Source organism: Synchiropus splendidus, chromosome 17, assembly GCF_027744825.2.
Source record: "Synchiropus splendidus isolate RoL2022-P1 chromosome 17, RoL_Sspl_1.0, whole genome shotgun sequence".
Taxonomy (NCBI): domain Eukaryota; kingdom Metazoa; phylum Chordata; class Actinopteri; order Syngnathiformes; family Callionymidae; genus Synchiropus; species Synchiropus splendidus.
The window spans coordinates 15636619-15652529 of record NC_071350.1 but is presented as its reverse complement, the minus strand read 5'-3'; the positions used below and the strand labels follow the sequence as shown (position 1 = coordinate 15652529).

The following is a 15911-nucleotide window of genomic DNA, read 5'->3' as shown; positions in this document are numbered from 1 at the left end:
ATATATATATATATATATACACACACATATATATATGAATATACTTTTTTTTAAACTAAATATATTTCCACATTCCTGCTGCAATAATTTTCAGACTTTAAATATTAATACTAAGCGAAGGGTGGCCGATCAGACAGCGCCATCTATTGAGCTCCGGTAAGAAAGGTTTAAAAAAAAAAAAAAAAAAAAAAAGGCAGGCAAAACATGATCATATATATTTTTATTCTCAATACGACAAAATACAAAGAATAGGACAGACTCTCATTAGTCACAATTAATACTCACTTCACAAGAATGCTTTTAAATTACATCACCTAAGTTTGAGGACCAAACTTCAACGAGTACCTTTAATCAATATTGCATCCATCATATATAGCTTCTCTACTGCCGCCGCCGCGCTTCAAACTAATGCTGTACAGACGACGATTTAGAAAAGAGGTTGTCGCCCAACATACTGTAGAAACTGCTACCGTGTGTAGAGAAATACCTTTGATTCAAAAGACGCCGGGGATTAAAAAATATCCGCAGAGGAAGAAACCCAGCCGGGTTCACGTAAGACTGATCCACGTTCCACATTTCATCTGTGACAAATACAGAGACGAGCGATCCTGAAGCTGATATGGCTTCCGTACACGCTCCGAGGAAGAAAGGAAAAATGTGCATAAAATATCTGACATATTTACAGCATTTCCAAAATTCAATAAAAACCTGTCATAGAAATTCACCCTTAAAGAAAAGTCGTATTTACAAACTATACATCTGTTTTTAAATAGAAACATGCACGCCTTCCGTGTGGACACTTACCCTGGATTCAAGTTAATATTAATAACTACTTACAGTGAAATCTCATCACCCCGACACATTTACAGCCTCCCATTTCCTTTACGGTTAAAATAGCAAAAATAGGGGCAGAAAAATAAATACGCGTTAAAAATAAAATGCTAAATTAGTTGTTGCCGACTTCCAAAGTGTACCAGTGTATGAAGACATGAACTTTCCAGAAAAGTGGCCTCCAGCTTTTTTTTCCTTATTTTTTTTTTAAGTATAAAATGGCTAAAGCCATCGCTGTTTGGTGGTAAAAAAAAAATATTTACACACAATTAGGCTAAATTAGCAAAAAGCTAAAAGGCATTTGAGTCCAACAGGCAGAAAAAATCCTCCGCAGACAGTGTTGTAAAAATCCTGCATAGATTAAAACAATATCTCCTCCGCACGCTTTTAAGAGGGCGAGAGGCAAGAACGGGAGTCGGGGTCAAAAACGGGGCAAAGTTCATGGCGACAAAAAAAAAAAAGTGCTAGAAATGTGGTCTTTTTTTGTAAAAGATATAATCTCATTTTGAGAATTCGGAAAAAGTGACCTCACCTAACTGTCAATTTAAATAACGCTTTCAACCCTGTTCGTCTGCTTTCTTGATGTGAAACTATGGGAAACTAGAAAGAAGAGAAAAAAAATTTGGAACCATTGAATGTCGTGGGGAGGGTAAAGGAAGGGATCATTTTAAGTGAAGGAGGACTTGCTTAAAATCATTAAAATATCCATCAGATTTAATTTTTCAGCTCATCTGAGAAAGTCTTGTTCATTGAATGCTAAAACTGGTGGCTCCTCTATTTAAGGCTTTAAGGTAAAGACAGTTTAAGTAAAACAGTAAGGCTATAAGAAACATCTGCCAGTCATGAAATACTACCTTCAAAATGATCCGCCTTCATCACCTATGAGCTGATTTGTTGGAAAATAAATTGTACTTCACTTTAAAGGATTGAAACAGCTTCAGTTTAAACTTAGCTGCTCCTCAGTTCAAGGAGCGATATGCTGTATAACTTGATATTACTCTCCATTGTTCAGTAGCCAGGGTACCGTAATGTCATGCATAGACAGGAAGTTTAATTTAAGCCTGCAATTTGTAACAATTTCCCACGACATCATTTGAAAGCACCGCGTGACTTCAGTACAATGGCCCTCACGTGTCTGGCGAGTTAAAAAAAAATACACATGTGAGGTTAAAAATTAAAAACCACTCTGATTTTTCTCACACGTCCTGAAAACTGCATTGAATGGGTGGATATGATCTTCAAACACTCCCTGCTGTGGCTTCGACAAACACTCGCCGGGCAAACAAGCGGATGCGACAGAACGAAAGGTAACACTGCGAGCGGGATGCTCCTGGGTGAAGAATGCGGCTGCAAAAACACCGCGTGGAAGAAAAGCTGAGGCTGTTCGTACAGGAAGGAATTCAGTCCTGATCTTCATAAAGTGACTGCGGAAGTGGGCGTGGCATTTCGGGAAAGAAGAACCAGTCAAAAGCTACGTTCACACTCAAACTGGAAAAAAAGGAAAATAAAGCAGCCTTTTGTTGCTGCTCCTCTAATCCAGATTATATGGTGCCGAACACAATAACATTTCAGATATTTCATTAAATACACTTAAAAACAGTTGTCTTAAAAAGAGCCATGTTCAATAGCGTCTAATGTCTTGGAATCTTAATATAGAAAGTTTGTTAAATACCGAGTTTAAAATTGAGGAAGCAAAAAGAAAAATAACTTAAATCATGGAGATTAATTTGAAAAAAAGGGTGAGAAAGCTGAATTCATTTTGAAGTCAAAAATAATTGAGTGAAAATTAAAGGAAGTGAACGCAGCCTTTAAATCAAGTGTTAAAAGAAGAGTCGCCGGCGTCAGTGATGTTCCCCACCGTCGACTCTCCTGCAGCTCAGAGACAAGGCACGAAAACGATAAAGAGAAAACTTGGAGTTAAAGCACCTTTGGTGGTCACAGAGGTACTTTGGTGAGAAACGGAGCCAAAGTAGCCGAGAAAACCAAACCCGGTGAATAAATAATAAATAATTCACCAAGCGCTTCCACCAGCAGATCGAGGAGATGATGATGATGAAGGCGGGTAGTTTGTTGTTCGCTCCCCGGTGACCCCTTACTCCTCCTCCCGGTCCCTGGGTGGCGCTGTTTAAAGGTGACAGGTTCTCTGCTGCTCAGTGTTTTTGGCAAGCTGGTGTAGATAATGAACACAGTGTCGGAGATATGTGTGAGGAAGCAGCCGGGCTAAGGGATGAGTTTGGCGTCCAGTCTGAGCCAGTGGAGACCCTGCCGGGTGTAGCGGACCAGTTCTGTCATGGTGCTGGTGTTGAAGATGAGAGGACCCATCACCTTGTCCAGCTCCAAGAAGAAGTCTGGAGGACACAACCACAGCAGGTCAGACCGGAGATCATGAGATGGAAAGGAGCACTTGACACTCACCTCTCTGTTCCTTGGACTGCTGCTCTGCCTGGTCCCAGACTTCTGTGGCAAACAGGAAGTTGGTGGTGACTTGGACGTAACTCGCCGCCATCTGGTGGATCCGCTGAGGTATGGTCACAGAGGAGCTAGCGCTGCTGCTGCTGCTGCCCGCCGAGTAGCCGCCAGCGGTGCCCGGGGAGAGCTTGGGCGACACAGGCGAGGGCATCCCTGCCGCTTTGCTGCAGCCACGAGAAGAGCGTGTCAGACTCCCCAAACAAAAACTACTTCCAGAATGTTGTGACTTACTTTCCCATTCCAGGGGAGGGCGCCTGTGTGTTGCTTAGAGAATTCTGAGGAGAAAAGGATGGTGTCACAAGAGGAAGCTTCAGTCAGGACTGAGTCAAGTTTGATCTTACCTTCAAGTGTTCTGTGAGGGTTTTGGAGTACTTCAGGGCGCTGTCCTTCCTCAGCTTGAACAAGCGCAGGTAGAGGAGAGACTGACACCGCAGGCTGGGGGGAAATTACATCACAAACTTAGCATCTGATCGACCATGTAACAGGGAGAACAACAGTGAGGCATCAACAGAGACAGAAAGAACACACAGCAACGATTTCAGAGTTGCTTACTTTTACAACTGAATGTAGATTTGATGACAAAACTATGTACGTAATAAATGATACAAATGGAGAATGTCTATTACTCAGACATAAAATAATTTACAAAACAAAGAAATAAAATAAATATAGAAGAAAGGACATTTTTGAGATGTCGCTAAATAAGAGATTCTTAAAAAAAATGTAATTAATTAATTTGGAGAAATTTCTTTTTAAATTGAAAGTAAGATATTAAGTAGATATTATTACACAAAGGGTTGTATCTGGCTGCAGGCAAACGTTAGTATTAGTACATTATGTGAATTATATAATAGCATTTTATTGTTATTTTCTAATTTCAATTGGTACATTTATGTTGACAAAAACAACAGTTCTAATATAAATGATTAAAAAAAACTGTCATTTAATAGGTAAGATATCTGAGTCAAAATATAGTATAGTATTTAAAACTGAAACTTAACAATGAAAATGGGCACTTTATAATAAGGTCTCTTTCAACAGGCTGTCTAAAAGTTGAAAATAAAAATGAAAATGTTTTTATGGTTGACGTGTATAAGTTGCAGTTACATACACCATCCACCAGGTGGAAACAGAAACTGGTGCGTCGTCAGTGTGAAAACGTGAACACACAAGTGCAGTGAAATGTTCTGACCCAGAGTTCAACCACGTTGTTCGAGTCCTTACCACAGCACTGCGAGTCTCTTGTCAGCAGCAGTGGCATCAGGTGCCATCGAGCTTTTTAACTTCATAGTGTATCTGTGAAAAAAAAAAGGTAAGTCTTGACATTGCTTTGCCAATTCAGACCTTGTGACGCAACAAGACGTCGACTTCTTACTTGATCAGCTCAACCGTCTCGGCGTACATGGGGAACGGAGACTTGGCCTCTTGCGCGCTTTTCTCCAGGGCGTTCCCGCACTCTATGAAGGACACCACGGCATCCAGGTAGTACACAGCCTTCTCGAAGCGGTCGACCTAAAAGAGTTCAGTTAAAGTGCTGTTAATCAACACAACTCAAGACGAGGACACACTGATGAGTTATTTATTACACTGTATTATTACGTAACATGCCTGTTCCTACATGAGTCTGGTGTTGTAAGAGACTGGAGGACCCAACTTCCAGCTACATAAGCAGTTACGGCTTCGCTTTACCAGGCAGAAATCACAACATTCGCAGAGTTAACATGGTGTATTTGGGGTAGAGCTGCAGCTGCTTAGCCTAGCTAGAGAGGGCAACCCATTGTGTCCTTAAATGTCTCTGTGTCGCCTTGTTTTTGGTGCAATGCCAACTACTAACATTCCAGAAAAACGTGCAGCCATTGTGCTCCAGCGAGATTATTTAAAACTCTGCGCCAAGAAAGTGAATCCAAACAACAACAACAGTTGAGGGATTTGCCATCCACAGTTCCGACCACAAACTTTTTCGGGAACAACAACAGCTCTTGTGTATTTCTGTGGTGAAGCAGATGACGAAAGGTTTGCATGAGCGGCGTGGGGGGAAACTTTGCGTGGGAAAAACAGCTGAGTGGCGTATCTGATAATCCCCAGGTGAGTCGGTGACACACACAGCTGTGGTAAATATAACCAGCTGCTCGCATTACACAGACACAAAATATTTACAAGTGGAGAGCTTCAGCGAAGAAGTGGAGATTCAGGTACACACTTGTTGTGACAATGCGTTGCTTACAAGGAGCGTTTTATTTACTCATGTATATTACAAGTTATGTAACGGCCTTGAAAGGTAAACAGACTCACCAGTGCGTCAGCGCTGTGTTTGAGTTTCTTGGCCTCCTGTAGGTAGTGATCAGCTGAGTGAACCCTGAACAAAGACAAATAATGACACAAAAGATTTTAAGAATAAGGTAATGAAGAAACACTCATGCACAGCAACTTCGGAAAGTGGCTCCTTATCACGAAAATATATTCTGCCGAGTTAAAACTGTTTTCTTGGGGGTGAATGTTGTTGTTAACAGCAAATATATTGATTGAAATGGTCCATATAAATCACTTGGCATTAAAGTGAGCAAATTTAACAGGATCATTAGACTTCCTTTCGAGACATAAATACACTAGTGAAAGGCTCTTTTACCTCCTGAACTGGAGTACTGGCCAATTTATAGGGTCAAAATATAAAATTCAAAAACGAACTAACTTCTCCTTTCAGTGCGCAAAAAGTTTTTTGAACAGATTAAGATCAACCATGCAAGCAAGCAAGTCAAGATGTAATGACAGTGTGATACTGCAGAGAAGCACTTTGGATCCCAAGGTCGTGCCTGGCCAACGACTATTTATTTTGTCAGCCATTGAAGTAACTCATGTTAAAAAGACACAGGATGTGGTGGAAGTATGCACTGCATTAGTGCCTTTCTCGTAGTACCCTTTCAGTAGTGGCGGGCAGATGAGGCTTCCTTAAACAGTGGCCACTCTCTGCCTTGGTTTTGAACAGCTATGTCAATGAAACCTCACAACAATTCTAAACCAAGAGCGCCACATTCTGAGCCCTAAAAATAAGTACACTGTTTCATGAAGCCTCATCAGTCTATCACTACCTTTTAGCACTCAAATTTAAACACGCTCATATGGACAGCAGGTACTGGGTACCATCCAGCAACTAGCTCGGGTACAGACGATCCAGATGGTAAATAAAAACATAAAACCAAAATCTATTCTTCCTCCTTTGAGTTATTTCTTTTAATACCTTTGAAAATCTTCAACTTATGAGGAGGAAATATTCAGGTAGAAAGTGACCTTCAGGTTCGACAGATGTTTTAATGACTGCTTCACTTCCCAAGATTCAGGTGGGAAATGGAAGACGCTTGGTTGATAACACTTAAAATAAGACATTAAAGTCCCGAGGCAAATCTCTCTGTGACCTCCACACCGCCCCTGCAGCGCCCCTCATCAAAAGCTGCCCCGCGTCTCTCAGCAGGTTCCGCTGCGGGGTTATCCACAGTGGAAAGAGCTCCTCTTACCTGTCCTCAAACGCCAGCTTGGATCTCTGAGACTTGGAGCTGTCCGTGGAGAGCGGAGGCACCGCCAGCTGGTTATCGCAGCCCTTTGAAGATTTCTCCTGTGGAGAGAGCAGTAATGATTTCAGGGAAGAAGAAAGGTTTGACGGCAGAAATAAGAAAATGTGAGCCTGTGTGTTTATTTCTTATTAATCTTAAATGCGAGTCTTTCAAATAGCTTTGTTGCAAACACCCCCCTCCTACTCTCACCCGTATCATGGCAACTTTGTTATTGACCTTACCCGGGGGAAACTTGACAGTCGGCAAACATGATGAAATATTTCAGTGGAACATTTCCAGGTACCTTGCCGTCACGTGTGCTGCGTCCCTTGTCTTCTCCTTTACGGTGCTTGGATGAGGAGCTGCTCTTGGTGCTGTGGCTTCCCTCTTTCCCGCTTCCCGTCCCACTGGATAAAGAGGTGGAGGACTGGCTGGCTGTCCGCTTGCGACTAGTGTGCTCGGCTTTCGGAGTCCGTTGAAGTCCGGACATGGACGGTGATGGGGCCGGCTCTTCTTTCTTCTCCAAAGACCTTTTCGACCTGGTGGGACATGGACATTCAAACACACCCCAGAGCTTCAGACTGCAAAACACATTTCAGTACGAAATGCGATGGACACATCATGTTATCAACAAAACAAAAGGCACATTGTTGACCAAAAAAAGTGCCAATGAATGCAGTATGAAAGGAGAAATGAAACATATATTTTACATTTGACACAACAAATTCGGGTGCAATTATAGGAAGTTTTGTTGGCAATATTTCCAACAGAAAATGAGAAACTCTGTTACTGTGCCACAATTAAACAGAACTGTATTGTAATGTAATGTCTTGCATGTATTGAATAATCATTATTAATAATAATAATAATAATAATAATACACAAAACCTGACATGATTTTCATTATTATTGTTTCCATTTTGAAAACATATCACTAATTCAAGGGATAAGTTTAGACTTTTTTACACATTAAACTACATTTTGAACATATATTTAAAATAAAATTAGCTTTCCTTAAATTACTAATTTGTGATTTTATTCATGAGAATTTCATTTTTTAATTTTCAAATGTCACAATAACTTAATCATAATTTTGTCAAAATTGTCATCAAGCCAACAAAAAAATGAATAAAAATAAAATATCAAGTCCAAAACGATATCATTGCTATATATCAACAAACACTCTATGAATGTAAATCTTCAAAGATGCATTCACTGGTTCTGAAGAGAGCGTTTCCGCTCACGCTTATCTCACTTTGGTCTCATAAATGTACTGAAAAAAGTCCAGCGAGGTTTCACTGCGGCAGATAACAAGGATACTCACTCTTTACTGCTGCTTTTATGATGAGACTGGGATTTCTCCTCCAGCTTGCTTCGCTTGCTCTCAGGCTTTGTGCTTTCCTCGTCGTTCTGAAGAGACACAAGATCGAACAAAATAACCGATAGTATCATCAATGTATTAGCAGGCTGGTCCGCCATCACGCTTTAAGTCTCCATTTGTTTCACCATTTATCATTTTGAATTTCCCCATTGTGGGAAGAACAAAGGCTTCTTTCTCTTTGGGCTTCTCCCTTCAGGGGTGGCCACAGCAGACCATCTTCCTCCATCTCACCCTGTCCTCTGCTTCCTCTTCTCTCAAACCTACAAACCTCATGTCCTCCTTCACCACGTCCATAAGTCTCCTCTTTGGCCTGCTGTCCCTCTGATATACTGGTTCCAGATCCTATCTCTCCGACATAATTCATCAATTTAAATTGCTCTTACAATTATTAAGTAGTGAACCATCCAAAATGAATCTATTTGTTGTGCATTCTAAAAACATTTTTTTAATTATTCAATAATTTTCAACTCAATTAAAATAGTAAGCTCAAGCGGTCATTGAAGGGGGAAAAAAACGTTTCTAATAATAATAATAATAATAATAATAGTCATATTTTATATAATAACGTTTTATCGCACTTTAAAATGAATTAAAACTAAGGGGAAGAGGTTTCACCTTGTGTTTCCGCTTGTTCTTGCTGGAAGTTTTTTCTGAGCTCTGCTTGCTGTCCCGGTCCAGAGAGTCCTCCCGCTCCACTTTTATCTCGGCCAAGTCTTTGTACGGTCGTCCCGGAATCCGCGACAACAAGCTGAGATCTGACAGGAAGACCAAACAGAAGTTTAACCTGATGTCGGAATGTCTGAAGAGAGCAGTGGCTTTGTGATGTGGACGGACCTATCTTGACCAGCAGGACCTGCTGTGGTGGTGGTCTTGAAGGATACCGTTCGTCCGGGTCACTGAGTGGCGACAGCAGCTCCTTCTCTTCCATGGGTGAGAATACACACACAGGGGTCCGGATGCTCTCGCTGTATTTGGGCGTCTGCGATGACGACGGGATGCTATCGTTGCCTTCTGAGTCTGACGAGGAAGAGTCTGTGTCGACAAACTGCCGAGACTTGGGGGAGGTCTTGGTTGGCGCCTTGTTTTTGCGTTTGTCAGTGGTGGCGGTGACAGCTGCGGCAGTGGGTCGCGGAGATGATTTGGGTTCCTTCTTGATGCTGGGCTTACGAGGACCCTTTGTCGCAGCTTTGGGCCGGTGAGGAATCTCCTGCGCCGGCTCGCTCTCCACTCTCAGCCCGCCCTTGGGTTCCTCCACCACCGGAACCTTTTCAGACTTTTTGGGCTGTTTCTTACCCACGGGCCGCCGGTTCCCTGTGCTACTTTCACTCTGGGCTGGGAATTTTTGTCGACCTCTGCCGCTCTCGCCCTTCTGAGCCGCCCGGAGGTCTCGGCATGGCGTTGGCGTGGAGGAATCCTTGGACCCCCCACCTTGGCTACTATAGCTGCGTCCTGAGCTGTTTTCTCTGCCTTCCTTCTTGCATTTAGTGGGAACATTGTTATTGTCCAACGGAGACGCCGGAGAGAATTTGGTCTTCTTGAACCAGTTGTCCAGCTGCCACTTGTTGGCCATAGGCTGTTCAGGCTAAAAGGCAAAGCCGAAACACAAACATTAGATAAGCAATAAAGGGCTTAGCTCAACCTCTTTTTGTCTAAAGAAAACACATCACATGATTCGGCGCTTGATAATCAATTATAATATACTACCATTCGCTCTTGTCCTGATGAAGCTCAACATCTCTTTGCCAACCATACAAATAATGGTTATGGTAATTTCTATGACTTGATTGAGTTCATTACTGTAACTATAACTATACATTTATGTTCTACTACAATCAACAGTTCTGCCTCATTTTCAACTGTTCACGGAATTATGTTTTTTCCTGAGACTGATGACTGGACAGATCAACTGTTGTGCGATCCTATTCAAAACTGTCGGGGCAGAAGTGTGCGCTAACTTAAGGAAAATACATGAACAGTCGTAGCATGTTCACACAACATGACCCCTCGGTCTGGACGTGGTTATGTCATTACTTCAGGAGAGGCGGGCCTTGGGGGCTCGTTGGCCTCGCTGTCCGTCGTGCTGCTTTCGCTCTCGCTGTCTGAACCCGAGCTGCTCTCGGAGCCGCTGTGGCTGCTGGAGTCGTCCCTCGGCTGCTCCGGTCCTTCGCTGTTATTGCTGTCACACAGAAGAGAGTCGAACACTGTTAGCTGTAGGGAGCGATTTCACTACAAACACCTGGCAACACAAAGCTGCAGAATCGTTGACTTGTCAGCTGCAGTCTACTAATCTTTAACACGCTCCAATGACCACAGTTCACAACAGGCGACAACTCTGTCAGCTTGTGAATACCACTAATTATTCTGTTTCTACCCACCGATGAACTAACCTGCTATTATACATAGGCATCTTCCCAGGCAGCAACTTTAACATAATGACAAACTATGACACATTGAATTTTTTGTTTCCTTGTTGAGCTTATTGCGATTCAATCATCAGCACTGATAATGCACCCAACATTGGTTTCTTGCGAATGACCCTGTCAAGCAGATGGACTGACCCTGAACTGCATACAGAGCGGAAATGTCCGACATGAGATGAGCAACTTATGAGTGGATGATCAACAACATGGCAGTGTGTTTCTCACCAGGGCAGCTCTACTCTAAGGTCTAGATAACAAAGATAGTCAACTATTAAAAATCAATTAACCGCGCTCTACCTTGCTGATGTGATTCTCGAGGCATTCTTGGCAGAGTCCTGTTCACCATCACTGTCCTCGCTGCTGCTTAGCTTGAGGTCATCTTCCAGCCTACTGAGATACAGCAAGTAAACAATTTAATCTTAAAGTCTACTTATTTTATTACAGCAGCGTAATTGCTGCATTTTGAAGTTGCCAGCTGGAGTCTAGAAAGCTTTTTGTGCACGTCTGGTAATTTTAGATTACTTTGTTGCTGTAATACTCAGCTTTCTTTTGCATTAATCTGGGGAAAAAAGACAGAGGAGGAGAGGGACTTACGTCGGCTGGTCGTCGCAGGCTTTCGACTGGTGGCTGCTGGAGCTTTTGGAAGAACTTCCTCGCTCTGTAACAAGCAAACTTAGTGAGTACTTACTACATGCGTTTTGAAGTCAATCCTATGATCTTGAATACTTACTGTGTCCACTTTGAAAAGGATGAGAGTCCTAAGAGATAAAACATTGATGTGTATTAAATACAAGGCATCAATCAACTCAAATTTATCTCATTCATCATATGGTCTTGACTGCTATAATCAGCTGGATGTGAATTATGGATTTAAATTAGCCAAATTTAATATAAAACATCCAATAATCATATCAACAGATGTAACCAAAAGCTTTGAATCTTGAACGTATTTTTAGGATTAAGAGCTTTTCGACAGCTACACAAACATTTGACACATGAGTAATCTTCTTCATTTATTTATACGTTACAGGAAATCACTGATCGAGTGGGGCGTAAAATTGCGGTGTAACACTTTAGCAATACACTTGAGATTTTAAAATATTAAAATTTTTCAGGTTTTGGCCTCTGTCAGTGCAAGAGCTAATGAGTGGCGAAGACATCAAATACAAACAACAAAAATGAAACCTTTTCACCTTGCAACAGAATATTTATGTAAAATGCTGTGAGAAAAGCATAGTAATTAATCTAAATAAATATATTATAAGAAATGAGCGAGACAAATAATGCACATGCATGCAACATATATAAGATAATGACACAGTAATACCCCTCTTTGAATTAGATTAATGATATTTTCTGACAAGCATAGAGGAAACAGCCACAGATAATTCAACTCTCATTATTTTGCAACTGCTTTCCTGAAAAAAGGAACTCATCAAAAACATCAGCACTTTTCTAGAAAGTCAGTTGCTTCAGTTTACTTCATCATGTTCAGTAACTGTAACAGCAATTTTAGTAAATGCTAACCACTCATGCTGTTACAAGCTTCCAAAGTTTCAAGTAATATATTGATTTGTGTTCAATAGAATAATCTGACCCTCATAATCTCATCAAAACTATATTTCATATATGATTATTTTCATGACGACTGAGTGTCTGAATCAACAGTGGGACTCCAACCTTGGTTGAGAACGGAAACTTGGAGGGCTCAGTCTTGCAGGGGGTGTGTATGGCTGTCAGTGGAGGGGGCCACGACTGAGTCATTTCCTGAAAAGAGGAAAAACATGCACATGGAAAAAGACAGAAATGTGAAGCTGAATTTCAAGGTGTGATAGAAACATAGTGTTTGCTCCGTCGACTCATCATGTCTCTGAGCGAGGAAAAAAAAAGGAGCATTTCATACGCACCTTTAGAATCTCATCAACACAGTTGGCGTCACCGGATCCCTAAAGACAGAGGAGCCACACTTAGCACGTGTTCATAATGGACATGAGTTTCCATTTTCAGTAACATGAGTCATTCTGTTGGAATTTTATGAGCAAGTTCAGCGAAGACGGTTGCTGTGCATCATGCACAACAGCTCTTTTGAATACTTGCACTCACACAGCGACTCAACCTGAAGCTATGTCTCACAGCACTGCTTGAGTGACTGGGTTTAACCTGAAAATGAGCATCACAAAAATCTGTACCTCCACAGGCTGCGATGGGATCTTGAGTTTGGTGAGCGAAGCTTTGCCATTTGACTTCATCTCTCCCATGGTGCTGCTGTGCGACTGCCCGCTGTAGCTTTCTGCTTGCGAACTCTTGGGTTCCGCTGTTTCTTGGCCGTCCATAGGCCGGACATAAGCGGTGGGCTTCTGCAGCATGGAGCTGGGCTTGGACATGAGCGAAGGAGGGAAGGCCTGACTCGAGTGCTGTCCACTAGGGAAGGAGGTGTGTACCCGTGAGGGCGAGTCCCAGTTGGCCTCTCGGTCTCGCGGGGACTTGGAGCGATAGCGCTCCTTGCTGTGGGGCTGCTCAGCCGACAGGGAGCTCCGTGAGTGGCTGTTACTGCTGGAGGAACCTAGCGAGCCCTTGGCTGGACTCGACGTGTGAGACTTAGAGTGTTCGGAGCCGCCACTGTGTTTGCTGGATTTCTTATCCCGCACCTCTCCTCCGTGTCTTTGGCTACTGCTGCTGCCACCAGAACCCCTTTGGCTATTGTGCGCACTCTGAAGTCCTGAGCGTTTTTGGGACTGGGATGAGGATCCTCCAGCTGCGGGGCCAACGGGAGTCCACTTACTGCTCTGGCTGCTGCCACCAACACGACGCTGGTCCGGACCAAAAAGAGGTGGGCCGGACTTCTCCTCAGAGGAAGACGAGCTGTTCGAAGGTTTGTTTGTCAGTTTGGGAAGAGAGTCACCAATCGGCTCTTTCATCTCGTCGTAATTGCCCAGCATGCTCTGGATGCGGCTTGAGAGTTTATCTTCTTTGCTGGACTGCAAACACAAAAAAGAAGACAGGTTAAAAAAAATCCTCAACAAACTCTCACCACGATCTAAAGAATTATGACCTTATTACCTATAGCAAATGATAAACCAGCCAGATGTAACACAGTATGAAATGCAAATAACAGATGACTTTCCAATCTGCATTCCACTCCAGTTTGCAATGAATCAACCTTGAACCGACAACCTTCAGCTTTCTCCTCTGTCAATTCCTATGAGGCTGCAGATATCAGCGACGCAGTCCTGTGATTCAAGAACTGTGTGGCTTGTGACCATGTGGATGCTTGTGCCATGCAAGTGCATTTTTAGTTGTTGCCCACAGTAGCTGTTGCCCTTTTCACATTATGTCTGTCAAGTTTTTTTTCTTTTTCGTTGACACAAAAGAGTGAGAGATTACAAGTTACAATTCAAAGCATTAGTTGGATTGATTTCGGCTGGACATTTTGCAAGGTCACAAGGTCAAATCTTCTATATGGTGGGTCGACACATTCTCTACATTAGGCCTAATTTTTTTTTGCCCAAGAAAACTACCACAATTTATAACCTCTCAGGAATCCTTTTCATGTTTCAAAAACTGTTGTTTGTTGCGAGCGGTGACAAGGGTGATAAAAGTTGAACATGCTTCCTTTGGTCTTCAAGCAGTGTTTTTCCTGCCATCAAGGAACCATTCTTTGCAAATATGAGTTACAGCCGCACATGAATAGATCACAGAGGAAAGCAAAGGCACTTTCATCTCATTGGGAGTTGCTGACCTCTCACAGCTTTCGAACTACTCCAACAAAACAATATTTTTGCCTAAAGCAAAGTGTTGGCCTACCTCCTTCATCTCAACTTCCCTCCTGCATATTTTAAGAATATTTACTTCCAAAACATCCAGGAATTAAAATGTCTTGATAGCTGTTCAGGAGATCAAACACAGGGAATGTGGGTAGTACGGGTGAGTGCAGTAGTCTGTGTGAGAGTATGATGCGAGAGCAGTATGTATAGCAAGAGTACTATGGAGAACGACTGTAAGTCTGTATGACGCAGTAGAGATAGTGCCTATAAACTGTGTATAGTAATACAATGTGTATGTGTAAGACACCGTGATCGCATGTGTTTAAGAAACGATGGCTGTGAGAGACAGAAAATGAGATGTGCGCACACTTGGTTGTGTGCGTCTGTCTATGGATGAGTGGGTGAGAAGAAAAGGGAAAAGGGTCGAAGAAAGTATGATCCCCGTATGTGTGTGTGTGTGTGTGTGTGTGTGTGTGTGTGTGTGTGTGTATGTGTGTGTGTGTGTGTGTGTGTGTGTGTGTGTTTTCCAGGCACCTTAAAAGAGCACTGGACTACATCTGGAGGCCACAGCTGTGAGCACACACGGCCTTCAGCACCGATCACAGCAAACTTCCACTTAGTGAAGCATGACAGAGGGGAGGGGTAAAAAACGCTGCTTACATAAGAGCCAGACGAGCGGAAGACAAGAGACAGAAAACGTAGAAATCGCTCGTGATTCCAAGATTCAGCACATGTGCTTGTTTTCAACGGGTTGAACACACTGAGGTTTACAGCTTTCATAAGCATCTGTCCTACTTTCAAAGTCTCCTACGACCTTGGTCTTAATTATAGGCCACAGCAGAGGGCAGCGCTCATCATCACTCACCTCTGGTCCACTTTCTATCCGTAACTGTCAGTACACATTCCACTCTGCTGCTTTAACAGCCACCACCAGCTCAGGAAGAAGAGCCACTTACAACTGCTGAAATCTGGTTAGTGGGAAAGATCAGAGCGGTCCCGAGAAGCCAAATCCTCTTTGCAACTAGCCTTCATCTGGAGTTTGTGTGTCCTTAGGAGAGTGCGGGACGGACTTTATTTACTAGAGTTTCAACCAAGCCGGCGGAAAACAAGCAGCCTTTAAATCGCCTTTCATATTAAGCAGGCAGTGAAGAAATATTAAAGAAAAGCGGGGTGATGTCATGTGGAACTCGCTGCCAATTACATCACAGCTTAAGCAGCAGGGTACGTCTTTAAAATCACAACAGTCCTCATGGCCTATCTGATGTCATGGAAAAAACCTCAGGCCTCTGATGAGCCATCTAAATGAACATTAATATGGGGCTGATCGCAAAGGGCGCCTGGAGGGGTCAGTAGAGAGCCCTTCCACAGCGGTATAACAAGTAGTTCCCTGCTCCAGCAGCATACTTTATTAAGACCCTCAGCACACATTGCTTCTAGGAAAAGATTTTAAACCAAAGGATGTATAATGTTTAATGATGTGTGCTGCACTTCACAAGACAAG

General features: G+C 42.7%; 1 protein-coding gene across 7 annotated transcripts in view; it reads right to left on the bottom strand.

Moving 5' to 3' along the window:
• Positions 1 to 211: 211 nt before the first annotated feature.
• aff4 (AF4/FMR2 family, member 4) overlaps positions 212 to 15911 on the bottom strand; it is a 32337-nt gene continuing 16637 nt past the window's right edge. For 3 of the 7 annotated variants that reach the window (XM_053848148.1, XM_053848151.1, XM_053848146.1), the window contains 19 exons: positions 12836 to 13624; positions 12554 to 12592; positions 12327 to 12413; positions 11377 to 11404; positions 11241 to 11304; positions 10944 to 11036; positions 10258 to 10402; positions 9061 to 9808; positions 8842 to 8981; positions 8170 to 8255; positions 7150 to 7384; positions 6810 to 6907; positions 5593 to 5656; positions 4676 to 4812; positions 4525 to 4596; positions 3642 to 3735; positions 3532 to 3575; positions 3247 to 3464; positions 212 to 3179 (listed from right to left, as the gene is read on the bottom strand). In XM_053848148.1, the coding sequence (XP_053704123.1) occupies positions 3052 to 3179; positions 3247 to 3464; positions 3532 to 3575; positions 3642 to 3735; positions 4525 to 4596; positions 4676 to 4812; positions 5593 to 5656; positions 6810 to 6907; positions 7150 to 7384; positions 8170 to 8255; positions 8842 to 8981; positions 9061 to 9808; positions 10258 to 10402; positions 10944 to 11036; positions 11241 to 11304; positions 11377 to 11404; positions 12327 to 12413; positions 12554 to 12592; positions 12836 to 13624 (3309 nt within the window). In that variant the 3' untranslated portion in view covers positions 212 to 3051. Of the gene's footprint in view, positions 3180 to 3246; positions 3465 to 3531; positions 3576 to 3641; positions 3736 to 4524; positions 4597 to 4675; positions 4813 to 5592; positions 5657 to 6809; positions 6908 to 7149; positions 7385 to 8169; positions 8256 to 8841; positions 8982 to 9060; positions 9809 to 10257; positions 10403 to 10943; positions 11037 to 11240; positions 11305 to 11376; positions 11405 to 12326; positions 12414 to 12553; positions 12593 to 12835; positions 13625 to 15275; positions 15772 to 15911 lie in introns of those variants that run through there. The other 4 variants (XM_053848152.1, XM_053848150.1, XM_053848147.1 and 1 more) reach the window with 4 other exon arrangements.